General features: G+C 51.2%; 1 protein-coding gene across 1 annotated transcript in view; it reads right to left on the bottom strand.

Annotated features, from left to right (window-relative positions):
- Positions 1 to 14,937, bottom strand: part of RIN3 (Ras and Rab interactor 3) — a 107,813-nt gene that overhangs the window by 9,639 nt on the left and 83,237 nt on the right. The window contains exon 7 of the mRNA XM_007944538.2: positions 1,511 to 1,642. Within this exon, the coding sequence (XP_007942729.2) occupies positions 1,511 to 1,642 (132 nt within the window). The remainder of the gene's footprint in view (positions 1 to 1,510; positions 1,643 to 14,937) is intronic.

Raw genomic sequence — 14,937 nt, 5'->3', positions numbered from 1 at the left:
GGATGGAGAGATAAATGGATGGACAAGTGGATGGCTAGATGACGGGCAGATGAGCAGATGGATGGATGGGTGGACAGATGGATGGGCAGATGGATGGATGAATGGATGGATGGGTGGGTGAGTGGTCAGATAAGTGTATGGGGGCAGGTGTAAGGTTGGATGGGTAGATGGGTGGGTGGATGGATGGATGGATGGTTGGATTGATAAGGATGGCTGGGTGGGTGGGTAAGTGGACAGTGGGTGGATGCATGCATGCACTGGGTGGCATATAACCACTGCTGAAGGAAGCCTAGCTTCTCTGGGATTCCTGGATCTCTTGGAAGACAGGCTGTCCCAAATGCAGAAAAATTAATTTTCATTAAAGAGGAGAAAACATAGCTCCTAGAGGTCTCAGAAGGAGCTCTGTGGTGTAGTGGTTAAGGCATTTGGCTGCTAACCAAAAGGTCAGTGCTTCAAACCCACTAGCTGCTCCTCAGAAGAAAGATGAGGCAGTCTGCTTCTGTAAAGACTTATAGCCTTGGAAACCTAATGGGTGTCACTTTGAGTCAGAACCAACTCAATGGCAGTGAGTTTGGTTTTGGTTTGGAGGTCCCAGAGCTACAAGCCAAAGTTATAGATGATAGGAAACTTCACAGCCTTACTACGCTCCTCTGGGCTGCCAAGAACTCACACAGCCATCTGTGTCACACCGTCACCCCAGGGACTGTGCATGCTAAAAATGCAAACAGATGCAAAGAGGACTGAAGCGCTCAGGAACCACAAGGCCCACAGGGGACAGACTTGCTCTGTCCTTCGAGGCTGGTGTCTCAGAATATGACGGGGGCGCCCTCCAAGCTGGTATCTGGGCTGGTTGGACCAGGGACGACAGGCCCAGGAGTCTCCTGACAGAGCGTGGCTGAGGCTAAGTGGGCGGGGGAAGTGGTGGGAAGGAGGAAAGGGGAAGGGAAACTGAGGGCGGGGTGGCGAGCCGCACCTCTGCCTTCATCCCTTTGCCCCCATCATTAGCCTCTCCCCACTGACGCAGGCCCTGGCTCAGGGCTGGAGAAGCGGATGGCTGAGTGTCCCCGGGGGCTCCCTGACCCAGAGCTGATCATCACCCCCACTGCCCCTGCCCACTGCTTCAGCCTCAGTCTTCACACTCTCAGCTCCTCCTTTATCTCTGCAGAGAGTACCTTTCTCCTTCTCTATCTTGTTGGTCCTATTCATCTTTCAACACTCAGCTCAGGTGTCACCTCCTCCAGGAAGCCTTTCCTGACTGCACGGCCTGGGTAAGGTGCTCCCGTCCCCCCCGAGCAGCATCATTCCCACATTTGTGGAGCAGTGGCATCATCGTCTGTTTACCGGCCCGCCTCCCCCAGTCCCCAGTCTGTGAGCCCCCATGTCCCCAGAGCTCAGCAGGAATCTAGCACCCAGGAGGTGCTGGTCGGACTGGCTGGCATTCCCTGGTGTGGGTGGGTTGGGGAGTGTGCAGCGCCCAGGTAGTTGGGCAGGGCCCAGTGTGGTGACTCACCCTCCCCCAGCTGCAGGGCGGGGTCCATGAGCTCCATCATGTACTCCACGTTGAGAAGCATCTCCGTGAGGTTGCTGCGGGCCAGGACGTACATCAGCACGGGCAGGAAGTCGTCGGCCCCATAGGGCTTGCCTAGGAGGAGGAGGCAGAGGCGCTGAGTATGAGACCCTCCCGATGAGCTGGTGAGTGGCTCCCTGGCCCCAGGAAGGGGGTCGTGGTTTGCTAAGTGGGGTGGGTGACCACTCCCTGGAAGAGGAACCTTCCCGCCCTCTCATGCTCTCAGGAAATGGTGGATGGTGGGATCACCAGAGACAGAGTCCAGGCTTAGGAAGAAGGAACTGAGAAAGATGTCCTCACTGGAGTGGGTGGGACCCCAGACCCCTTCCCCTTTCCCAGCCCCTGCTGGTAAACGCCTGCTTGACAATCAAGTCGAGAACCTAGAAGGCAGCTGCCTATCTGACGCTGATGTCCCCTGGGAAGATTCCCTGTCCCCTTAAACACCTGCCACCCCCCCACCAGTGAAGCAAAACACAAGGTGTGAAATTCCACCATTCACCCTCCATTCTTTTGGGTTAAGCAGTGCCCTTCCCAGGAGGGTTTAACTGAAACTGTAAATACCCTTGGAAGGAATAAGTCATCTGGTGACACAACAGTTAAGTCCTCTGCTGCTAACCGAAAGGTTGGCAGTTTGAACCCACACAGTGGCTCTCTGGAAGAAAAGACCAGGAGATGTGCTCCCGGAAGGATTACAGGCCAGGAAATCCGAGGGGGCAGTTCTAGTCCGTTGGAATGGACTCAACAGCACATACCACCACCATCATCTTGGCTGAAAGGAGCCTGGTGGTGCAACAGTTAAGTCCTTGGCTGCTAACCAACAAGTTGGCGGTTTGAAGCTACCTAGTGGCTCCACTGGAGAAGACCTGGCGGTCTGTTCTCCCAAATATTACAGCTTAGGAAACCCTACGAGGCAGTTCTGCTCTGACACACGGGTCACTGAGTAGGAAATGCCCAGGGCCCAGGGCATCTTGACAATAACGAAGCCTTGAAGGGCAGTGGAGGCCACCTTGTAAAGGAGAAAGGGCAGAAACGAAGGTGGGAGGCAGGCCCTTAAGATGCCTTCCAGTTTGGCACCGGACTGGCTCCGAAGCCATGTGACACACACAGCCAAAGGCTGGACCTGTTGGTTGTGGATTCCCATGGGGATTGTGGAGTATGACTTCTGACAGGGAGGGGTCCTCCTGGGGACCCTCAGGGACACCGCTGTGAGAGCGCTGGAGAAAACGAGAGCTTGGCTGAGCCGTGAAGCAGAGGTGCAGCATGGAACAGTGGGGAATAGCCACACTGAGTCCCCCAGCCACCTCTTAGCTCCGCTGCCCAGCCAGGCTCAGCCAGAGGTCGCCATGCCTGGAGCAGGGGCGCAGAGGGTTCCTCCAGTGGTGCTGCCCACCGTGTCTCAGGTGAGAATATCAATCAGCCCAAATGCATGCCAAGCAATGGCCAGCTCTCAGAAAAGTGTATTTCTTTACAACAGAAAAAAAAAAAAAAAAGAGTAGCTGCTGAGTCTGTTTATGTACAACCAAAAACCTTGTGGGATTTGGCTCCTTGGTTTGGAGGTTTAGGTCACGGTTTCATGGGACATCCCAGGTAACTGGACTAATAACATGTTTAGTGCCTCTGTTCCACCTCTTAAGGCACTCTGGTGGCAGAGTGATTAAAGCATTTGGCTGCTAACCAAAAGTTCAGTGGTTTGAACCCACTAACCACTCTGCGGAAGAAAGATGAGGCTGTCTGCTTTTGTAAAGATTTACAGTCTTGGAAACCCTATGGAGCAGTTGTACTCTGTCCTCTAGTGTTGGGATGATTTGGAATGCACTCAGTGGCAGTGGGATTTTGGGTGGGTTTACCTACTAGTCCGTTGTGTAGTGCCTGGGGTCTTAAAAGCTTTTAAACATCCGTTCAAAGCACAAGATTGGTCCCTATTTGCAGCAAAGTTAGAAGGAGAGTTAGGAAGAGAAGGAAGAATTGAAATGTGTGGCCAGTTGCCTCCATAAACAAGTGCTTCCTTTACCATGAGACCAAAGGACCTGGATGGTGCCCAGCTACCATCACTGAGCATTCTGACCAAAGATTCTACAGAAGAATCCTGATCAAAAGGGGGTAAAATGCAGAACAGAATTTCAAATTCTCAAAGACTTTATAATTTCTAGATCCATGGAAGCTAGATGAACTCCCAAAACTATTTCTTTAAGATAATCTTTAACACAAACCAAAAATATCAGTTGAAGTACACTTAAAACCAAATGATAATTTAGCTCAATGGATTCGTTTGATCATAAGAATTCCTGCCTTGCGCATTACACTCTTTTAAGAACTATCTAAAAACCAAAAAACCAAACTCACTGCCATCGAGTCAACTCTGACTCATTGCAACCCCCTTTTCTTTTCCGGGACAGTAAATCTTTAAGGAAGTAGATTGCCCAGTCTTCCTTCCACAGAGTGGCTGATGAGTTTGAACCGCCAACCTTTTGGTTAGCAGTCAAATGCCTTAGGCAGAGCTCCTTTAAGAACTATCTACATGAGATCAACTGAGAACAGCAACAGAACAGAAAGATTAGACAGGAGCCTTTGGGGAAAGTGAATTTATGTCATGGAAGAGGGACAGCTCAGGAAAGGAGGGTGAAGATGGTGGCATAACTCAAAGAATGTCACCCATGTCACTGACCCAAGCATGGGAACTGCTGAACGGGTGTACGTTCTGCTGTGTATAATCTCATTAAACAAATAATGTTTTAGAAAATGTATTTCTACTTGACATGTTGTATAAAGGATTTAGGTCACCATCAGGAAATAAACATGATAAAACAGTAAAATCTAAATAAAAATTTAACCATCAGGACAAGAAATACAAATTATAAGAGGAATTGTACATCACAGGGAAAATTAAAACACAAATAAGCAAGAACCTGTTTCTTTAGAGTCACCAACTTGCCATTGTGTTTCCCATTGGCCAAAGTAAAGAGGGAAACATGATCAGTTCCATTCTTCTCATTGTCCATGGGAAGAAAACACACTTGTTTCTTGGGGAAAACAAATGACTTTTCCATCCCTTAGCTCTAAAATAAAATTTTGACATCTGGCTTCCTTTGAGGGACATGAAGAAACATGGCAAGTTCCGATAGCACACACAAGGACAAGTTTCACTCAGTGGTTTTCATCATATGGCCCCAACAGGCAGCTCAGGCAAGCACTTCCAGGGAAGGGAGGCAAATGCATTATGGATGTAAGTATTGTAATGTTCACCTTCCCAAAGAAGAGATGGATGTTCCCAGTGGTTAAGTGACTTTCTCTTGGCCACACAAATTCTGAACTCCTGAGAGGCATAATGGTGAAGAGGTGGGCCTCTGTCTCAACCCTGAGCTCAAATCTCGGCCCTGCCACAACTAGTTGTGGACCTCGGGAAGTCTCCCGCCCCCATCTTAACCTTGGCAGAGTGGTTACAGAATGGTTGCCCGGGGATACCGAGATGGCAGGAAGCCGGTGGGTCAGGGCCGTGCTAAGCCACAATAGGGCCTGAGGCAAAAGGGAATATGTATGTTCCTATATATATTTATCTAAAAATCCTCCCACACTTTTTTTTAAAAATTTTTATTGTGATTAGGGTGAAAGTTCACAGAGCAAATTCACTTTCCATACAATAGCTCACATACACTTTCTCATGAAACTGACTGCAATTTCCCACAATGCAACAGCTCTTTCCCACTTCCTCTCCATAGTTACTTCCCTGTGTCCTTCCCTCCCATGCACTCCTGTCCCCTGAGCTGTCTCCCTGTGCATACACAGCCCTTCTCTTCTCCCATGATTGTTCTCTCCAAGAAGTGTACCTACCTCAGGTACATGTTCACCTCATATGCCTGTCTTTTGTTTGGCTGGAAGCCCCAGGAGTGGGTTCAATTCCAGACCTGAAGGGCAGCTAGGGGCCATAGTCTCAGGGATTCCACCAGGCTCTATCAGACCAGCAAACCCGGTCATTTTTTTTTTTTTTTTTTTTACTGACTAAAAATCCTCCCATACTTTGAACCAAGCAGAGAAAGCTAATAAATGCTTTACAGGATTGAAAAAAAAAAAAAAAAAAGTGATTTATATAAAACCCTGAGTTGTCTGATCCATTCACATGCCACTGTCAGCCCTCTAAACTAACATGAGCCCAGGAACCATGGTCTAATTGGAAATGGCGGTTCCCACTGCAGAGTAAGACCAAGATCAAAGCAAACCCACTGCCGTGATGTTGATTCTGACTCACAGTGCCCCTAGAGGACAGAGTAGAACTGCCCCATAGGGTTTCCAAGGTGGAAAGAGATCGTCTCATCTTTCTCCTGCAGAGTAGCTGGTGGGCTCGAACTCCTGACCTTCTGGGTAGCAGCCGGATTCTTTACCCATTGTGCCACTAGAGCTCTCTGTAGGAAACACGAAGCCGTAAAACAGACAGACAGCAGCAGCCTGTCTTTAATTAAAAGATGTTTCAGCATTCATGTTTTGTTTTTTAAAGTACCATATTAAAGGATTGTTTCTCTTATATATAGTTAACGTTGTGTTGTTTTAGGTGCTTCTGAGCTGACGTCAACTCATAGTGACCCTGGGAGACAGAGCACACCTGCTCCGTAGGGTTTCCTTGGCGGTAATCTTTACAGGAGTCGATTGCCAGGCCTTCTCCTGTGGAGCCACTGGGTGGCTTCTGAACCACCAATCTTTCGGTTAGCAGCTGAGCACTTAAACCTTTGTGTCACCAGGGCTCCTTTGAGTTACCTTAAAAAAAACCATCAAACTCACTTCGACTCATAGCAACCCCTCCTTGGCTTTCCGGGGTGGTATCTCTATGAAGTAGATTGCCCAAGCTTCCTTCCGAGGAGCGGGTGGTGGGTTTGAACCACCAGCCTTCTGGTTAGTAGTCACATGCCGTAGGTACTACACCACCAGAGCTCAACTCAGCAATTTTACTCCTACGTATGTACCCAAGAGAACCTAAGAACCACCCAAGAGATCCAAACACCTATGTCCACCCAAAATGATCGCAGCAGTGTTATTCGTAACAGTCAAAAAATGGAAACGAGGCAGATGTCTGTCAGCTGTGAGTGGATGGACATGGGAGACATCCGTGCCGTGGAACGTCAGCCAGCAATAGAAAGAGATGACGCGTGGGCGCACGACAGGACACGGGTGGATCTTGACATCACGCAGAGTGACAGACACCAGGCACAAAAGGACCAGTATTCTATGATTGCACTCACGTCAACAGGGAGGAGAGGCAAATCTGAGGAGGCCGAAATTAGCTAGTGGCTCCCAGGAGCTGGTGGGGTGAGTGGGGACTGACTGCTGACAGTCACTGTCACTGGGGGCCAGGAAGAAGCAAGTGAAGGCATGCAACAGAGCTTTGAAGAAAGGAAAACACAGCGGGAGCCCAATGCTGAGTTTAGAGTCCCCTCCGGGGACATCCTGTTCCCACCGCACATCCTCAGGGTGCTGGGCTCACACCCCTGGCAGTGTTTATATCTGCCTTTATGTGGGCACAGGCCAAAAAGAAAAGAAAACAACCACTGCCATTGAGTTGATTCTGACTCATAGTCTTCAAAGTGACTCATAGCTGCCCTATGGCTGAACTGTCACACAGGGTTTCCAAGGCTGTCAGTCTCCATAGAAGCAGGCTGCCTCATCTTTCTCCCATGGGGTGGTGGTGGGTTTGAACTGCAGACCTTTTGTTAGCAGTCCAGGGCTTTCACTACTGTGCCACCAGAACTCCTTTGGGGCACAGGCCAGGCTGGCCTGTTCCTCCCGGGTCCCCCACAGCACCTGCAGTATAGCACGCCACCGCCAAGGCCTCCCACGTTTGCCAATGACTGCTTTTTTCTGCACAACTCACTCTCATTTAGTTTTCTAGAAAACTGTATGTCTTGCAGCCCACCTTCCCGGCCCCTCTCCATGTCTACCTCTGCAATACGTGGTCCCACACTGGCCCCATTGACCTTTCAGGGCTTTTGAGAGACTAAAAGGAGAAGGAGAATTCAAAAGTGATTCAGAATCCAAAACGTGCCACGGAGGGATGAGCTACTGTGGGCACAGCTGAGAGAAAGCCAGGCAGACCTGGACCTGAGTCCCGTGCACCACGGATCAGCTGTGTGACCTGGACTAGTAGCTTTACCTCTCTGAGCCCCCACGTCCAGTCAGGTGGGAGCTGACAGATAACCGACTATTCTCGGGGATCCGGCGAGAAGGCTGGGAAATGATTAACATGGAGCATGTTGACTGACACGGTGGCTACAACGATGAGCTCAGGACAGGGCAGTGTGTTGTTCTGTTGGGCATGGGGTCACTGTGAGTCGGAACCGACTTGTCAGCACCTGACAACAACAACAACACTCCCACATGCTCCCTGGACGCTTGTTCTTACTACTCTCGCTACATTCTGAGGCTCTTTATCCTCCGTTCCATGCACATCTTTTTTTCAGTGTTCCCTCCTCTCCCCTCCCACCCCTGGTAACCGGCAAAGAAGGTTTCCGTCCACATATAAACCCTTCCCTGACTTTGTATCCTCTGTTTCATGGTTCCCGTCCCCTCACCTGCACAGAGTGAGTCAGGTTTGGAGAAAGCCTTCCCATGAATCTTTAGGAGCCTGAGATGGAGAGTTACTGGGGGAATAGCACTTAGTGCCTGGAGTTGCCTGTCACATTGGCGAGTTCCTTCTTTTTTGATTTATGAGTTTGGGAGTGAGGTGGGCAGACTGCACGGGTGTAAACACAGCCTGGGGCCTGTGGGATTCACTTCCAGCTCATGTCTTGGTTTAGAGCTGAGTGAATTTTTACTCTGCCTCTAAGAACATCATTTTCATCCTTTGGTTTGTATTACTAACTCCCAGGAATAGAATCCAGGCAGGTTATTTTGTTTCCAACAGGGACCACACCCCCTATGTCCCCCAGGGTTTGATCTAGTAGGTAGAGGCTGGGAATACTGCTAGGCATCCCACAAGGCACTGGAAGTCCTCTCTCCCCAACAAAGAGTCATTCTGCCCAACGACCCGAGTACCAGGGGGCAGGGATGGGGCTTGCTGGAGAGGATAGTCTTTCAGCCAGAAGGCTGGTCCCTCCGGGGCCTGCACTCGAGGGCTTGGAGATGCTGGGTCCCCTCTCTGCTCAGGGAAGTAGACCGTGGGGGCATGAAAGTAGCAAGAAGGGAAGGAAGGTCCCCTGGGACTGTGCCCCTCCCCCTTCCCATCTCCCCCAGGTGACCCCTCAGAAGGACTTTGGAGCCCACCTTCTGTGTTCACATCTCATAACAGCAAGCCCTCCTCCTTACCACAGGGGACCCCCCCATCTGTCCGGCCTACCACCATGAGGCCCTTGGCTCTGCCTCCCAGGCAGAGGGCCTGGCATGCCAATGGTGCCAGAAAGTGAGCCTGGTTGAATGAACGAGTGAGTGAGTGAATGAGCAAATGCCAAGCTCCCAGCAAGACCCTGGAGCGCATGCACTGGCATGGACCCCTTAGGTTTCCATGGAGACCTGTCAGCGTCCATGGAGACCTGAGGACTACTCCTTCCCCGCTTGGGGCCAAGCCAAAGTGTACCCCTGCTTTTCCTAGAAAGTGGCCCTTCCTGGGGCCACCCTAATTCTGCAAGGAGCCCATTTTCCTCCCAGTCCCCAGACACAAGGTCCAGAGTCCTCCCTCTCACTCTGGGGCTCTGTCCCTTCAAGGCCTGCCAAGCTGGAGCCCCCAGGTGAGCCTCCCTCTGGCTGCATCCTGCACTCACCTTTGGCCGTTTCCGGCCCTCCACCCTGAGGCCTGTCCTCCCAGCGGTGGCTCTGTCCTTTGAGTCACTCTGCCTAGGAAGTCAGGTCCTGAGAACAAAGCTCGGTTCATGCTATGCCATTGCTCAAGAACTATCAATGGCTCCCTACTACCTAGCCCTGGCATTCAAGGCATCCATGACTGGGCCCCTTGCACACTGCTCCTACATGAGTCCCCTACTCTTCCCCCGCCAAAATGTCCCATCAGTGGTCTCCGGCTGGGTCACCCGCATCCTGCCTCTAAGCTTCTGCCACACTCACCTATCTGGCAGGCCCTCCTCTCGCCTTCCACAGGCTTCACCTCTCCCACACAGCCTCAACATACATGTGACGCTTTAAAATGCAGAATGTATTTTATATATGGCATCAATGACTTCCCAAAACAACTCTGTGAAGTGGGTTCGATTCACTGTGCCCATTTGACAGATGAGGAACCAAGGCTCAGAACAGTTAAGCTATGTTGCTCAAGGTCACATGGTTAGGATGTGGGGAACCAGGACTTGAAGACAGCTTTCTCTCATCTCAGAGCCATACTCCTGCAACTTCAACACTCTGCCTTCAAGATCTTCCTCCTCCAAGAAGCCCTCCTGGATTGTCCCAGTTCCTGGTGCTTACTCTTTACTTCCCAACTCACAACTCAGGATGACGTCCTGTCTCCATCTGGACACGACATCCACCGGGCTGCATCCCAGGCCATCCCCTGCACTTCACCCCTGCATCCCTCCTCTGTGCCATTGCGCACACAGGTCCCTCTGCCCGGGACGTCCCCCCCAGGTGTCCTTTCTCACACACTCAAGCACAGCTGGGCAGCTCCTGCTCCAGTTCCCATTGCTGTCGTTAGGTGGCATGGGTTGATTCTCATTCATAGTGACTGCGTGTGACAGAGTAGAACTGTCCCATGGGTGGCGTAGTGCCTAAGGCATTTGACTGCTAACCAGAAGGTTGGAGGTTCAAACCCACCAGCCACTCCTCGGCAGGAAGGTTGGGTAATCTACTTCTGTAAAGACTTACCACCTCAGAAACCCAAGGAGGGGTCACTATGAGTCAGCACTGACTCGACGGCAGGGCGTTTTTATTTTTGGAATCTTTACAGGCACAGATTGTCAGGTCTCCCTGCCGTGGGGAGGTTCAAACTGCCAACCGTTCAGTTAGCAGCCAAATGCTTGACCACAGAGCCACCAAGGCTCCTTTTTCCCGGGCCGTCTGCTGTAGAGTCTGTCCCTCCCCTTGGACCACGAGCTGCTGAGGGCAGGGACAGAGGCTGGGGACCTTGGGCAAGTCCACCTCTCTGAGCTCTGCCCCAGAGCTGTCTTCCCAGCTCCCCACAGGCTGTGGATGTGGGGTGCTGACAGTGGACTGAACTGAGCTCATGGTGTTCTCACTGGGACCACTCTGTCCTGCCCAGTATGGGGGCCAGAGTCATGGATACTGGGACCCTCAGGGGGCCAGGGACAGCATGCTGGAAATGTTTAGCAAGCGGCTCTCCAAACAAGGCTGGGGGTGTAGGTAAGGGTAGGGTGGGGCGATAAGGAAGGTGGGTAAGAAAAAGGAAAAAACGCTCTGATTTGTTGCATTGGCAAACTTCCACAGTGGCCCATTGCAAGCTGTAAGGTACCAATGAATGATGCATTGTTTTCAACTCACAGAGCCCATAGAGGATAGAGGAGAACTGCCCCAAAAGTTTCCAAGGCTGTCAATCTTTAGGGAAGTGACTCCCAAACCAAACTCACTGCCCTCAGTCAATTCTGATTCACAGAGCCCCTACAGGACACAGGAGAACTACCCCAAGGGTTTCCAAGGTTGTAATCTTTATGGGGGAGCTCTAGTAGCTAGTGTCTAAGGCACTTGATTGCTAACCAGAAGGCTGGTGGTTCAAACCCACCAGCCACTCCTCGGAAGGAAGGGTGGGCAATCTACTTCCGTAGTGATACCGCCTCGGAAAACCAAGGAGCGGTTGCTGTAATTCTGGTCCGACTCGACAGCAGTGAGTTTGGTTTGGTTGGAATCTTTATGGAAGCAGACTTCCTCATGTTTCTCCCATAGAGTGGCTGATGGGTTCTAACCACTGACCTTTCCGTTAGCAGCTGAACACCTTAACCACTGAGCCAGCAGGGCTCCTTGATTTCAAGCTACCACATGGACTTGGAGCTGGGAAGGGATGCACACGATCAGCTCCCACCAGCTGGTGCAAGCTGACTCCAGCACCTAAGATTCAAGTCCAACCTCACCGTGAGAGCTGGGCTCAGACATGCGAGGAGTTTGCTCACAGCCGGTTGTGGAGCTGGGATTAGAGTCTGCCTCTTGGCTCTGATGTGATGGGGAGAGGCCCACACGGGCATTGTGGCTGATAGCTACTGGCAAACAAGCTTGAGTTTCAAAGCATCACACCAACTCCCAGCCCATCCTACTGGGACAGTTAGGGCGCCACTCGCTTCCTGTGAAGCCCAAGTCCAAGGTTTGGGCTCAGCCTGGGCCCAGCAGCACCTCGGGCAGTGGCACCAAGAGGCTGGGACACAAAATTCTCTCATGACCAGAACACCTGTGTTGGGTCAGAGATTATTACACCCACGTGGCTGGTCCTATGGACCTTCTCCGGGCTGCAGCCTGCATTTTCTGGTTATTCTGTCTGCTTTTTCATGAAGTCACATCTGTTTGCCCTCTGTATGTAGTGGGGGAGCCGATCACCTTTTAAAGAGCTGGCTGGGAGCCTCAGACAGAGTCCCCAGATGGTGCAAATGGTGAACAGTGAAAGGTCGGGCATTTGAATACACTGACAGGCGTCTTGGAAGAAAGACCTGGCCATCCACTTCCAAAAAATCAGCCACTGAGGGCCCTGCGGACACAGTTCTACTCTGACCCACACAAACGAATTCAAGAGCAACTGGCTTGGGGCTGTCAGATACGTGTCAGTGGCTGGATCATCTCAGAGAAGGACGGCTCTCTGCCAGATAAAAATGAGCAGAGGGGTGCCCTCCTGGGTCACACGGACTGTGAGGAGCCCTGGAGTAGGATGACCTCACTGCTGCCACTGAACCAGCTGTGCAATCTGGGGCCACTCGCTTAACTACTCTAAGCCTCAGTTTTCTCAGCTGAAAAATGGGCAACAGTAATAGAACTCAGTCTCTTACGGGGGGAGTGTGGTGCAGGTCAGAGGAGTGCCTGGATTTTTAAAGAGAGGTTTTATAATCTAGGAAACATTTAGAAGAGGAGTCTGCAAACGGTTTTTCGTAAAGGGCCCAATAGTAAGTATTTTCAGTTTCACGGGCCACAGTCTCCATTCAATTACTACTCAACTCTGTTTTGGTAAGGAAAGCAGCCATTGGCACTATTATAAATGAATGGATGTGGCTGAGTTCCAATAAAACTTTATTTACAAAAACAGGTGGCAGGATGGAGTTGGCCCATGGGCCAGAGTTTGCAGACCCCTCATCTAGAGGGGACGGTCTATCATCTTCCGACATCTGCCTCCATCACACTTGCTCACAGGGCTCTCCTGTTGATGCAGCAATCCTGGGACAGTGCAATATTCCTGGCTGCGAAATGCCATGATATCCACTTAAAGCCACTCCCTTCCTCCAGGAAGCCTTCCCTGAAGACCGTGGCCTTCCACCCGCTCGCTTCCATGTCCCTAAATGGGCTCCCCTGGCCTCATCACTGCAGAACAGAAAAATACATATTGTATGTATGGGAAGGAAGGCTGGGCAGCCTTCAGAAAGGCCGCACAATCAGGAACAGCCTGGCTTTGCTCCTGCCCGGCCCCCACACCCTGCTTTACTGATCACAGTGGCACGTTTCCACAGCTGACCTGTATTTTGTTTTGTATTTTTCTGTTTTCTTGTTTATTGTCCATCTTCCCTATGTAAACTGCATGAAGGCAGGGATTTTACCTTACTCACATGCAACCAACAGTTCCTGGCCTACACCAGGGCTTTCATAAATACATTTGCTGAATAAATGAATGAATAGCAATTATTGCATTGCAAGACTGTAGCTAGCTTAGTGCTTTGTTTTCTGCTTGAATTGTAACTCACAGCTGTCGATTCGGATCTGACTCACAGCGACCGTCCTTGGGTTTCCAAGGAAGTATCACTACGGAAGTAGATTGCCCAACCTTCCTTCTGAGAAGTGGCTGGTGGATCTGAACACCCAGCCTTCTGGTTAGCAGCCAAATGCCTTAGGCACTCTGCTTGTGGCCTTCCTAAAAACGGGCTGGGTCAGCCTGTGGTTTTGCCGTTAACATCTGTATTGGCTGTGAGCGTTTGTTGAATGGCTGAATGACTGAATTCACCTGCTGAACGCGAGGCTGGCAGGAATGAGAGATGGTCCAGAATAGCGGGTTTTAATTGGCGTATGCAGTGGAAGTCTGTCACTAAGGGGTCTCTCGTGCAGAACTGGGGTCCCTGGCTGGTGCAAATGGTCAATGTGCTTGGTTGGGGGTTCGAGTCCCCCAGGCACCTCAGAAGAAAGGTCTGCCATGTCCTTACGAAACTCACCCACCGAAGCCCTGAGGGAGCTCAGCTCTGCTCTGACCTGCACAGGCTTGCGTGCATCGGGGTCCACTCAATGGGAGCAGCTTTGGTTGTGGTTTTCTGTAAGACTCAGCTACTCTGCTCAACTCAGGGTGAGGGTAGCAGCACTGGCCTGTGGCTCCCAGAAAATCCCCTGGAACTACTGTGAAAACCACTGGTCTAGTCTGAACTCCCAGCTGCGCAGATGGGGAAATGAGCCCAGGGAGGACGAGCTGGATCTGAGGTCACCTGGGAAGTCTGAGGGGGAGGAGGGACTGGAACCCAGGTCCGGTCACTCCCACTGAGCTCTCCGAAGCTACTGCCACTGGGCTGTGCCAATGCTCTCAGTCTGCCTCAAACCAACACGCCTCCTGAAGTTATTGCCGCTCTCTCTGCTGGTGCAATCAGCCAGCAAGCTGGTAGTCTCGCAGGCCGAGGCTTGAAGGCTTGGTGCCACAGAGGCTGTGAAATTCAGCCAGGACTTAGGTTTTGTCTTTTCTGGGATGATGTCTGACCCCAGGATGCACTGGTGAGGCTCTTGAGATAGGAGGGTGCAGTGGTCAGCATGGGACCTGTATTCAAGGTCCACCACTGACCTGCTCAGGGGTGACCCTGAGAGTATGACCAACTCTCTGACCCTCAGTTTCCTCAGTTCTAAAATGGGGCTAACAACAGTACCCACCCTTCTGTGCTGGGAAGATGAAAAGTGATATACAGGGTACTTGCTGGGTTACTGGAGTGTGATCAGTCTTGTTGTTGTTAGGTGCCGTTGAATCAGCTCCGACTCCTAGCGACCCTACGTACAATGGAATGAAACAGCGCCCGGTCCTGTGCCAGCCTCACAATCCTTGCTCTGCTTGAGCCCATCGTGGGGCCACTGTGTCCATCCATCTCACTGAGGGTCTTCCCCTCTTCCGTTGACCCTCCACTTCACCAAGCAGGAGATCAATGTTAGCCATGGTTATTACAGTCATTATGAAAGACAGCAGAGCAGTGCTTCTTACAATCCTTAGAACATGATGTGTTGGAGGGTCTGACTCCATTTCTGTTGTGGGAGCAAAAGCAAGACACATCACTTCTGGGCCT

This window comes from Orycteropus afer, unplaced genomic scaffold (genome assembly GCF_000298275.1).
Source record: "Orycteropus afer afer isolate SDZICR_OR568_19922 unplaced genomic scaffold, OryAfe1.0 scaffold00127, whole genome shotgun sequence".
Lineage (NCBI taxonomy): Eukaryota > Metazoa > Chordata > Mammalia > Tubulidentata > Orycteropodidae > Orycteropus > Orycteropus afer.
Note: the sequence above shows the minus strand (reverse complement) of the source record. Positions and strands in the feature narration are given on the sequence as shown.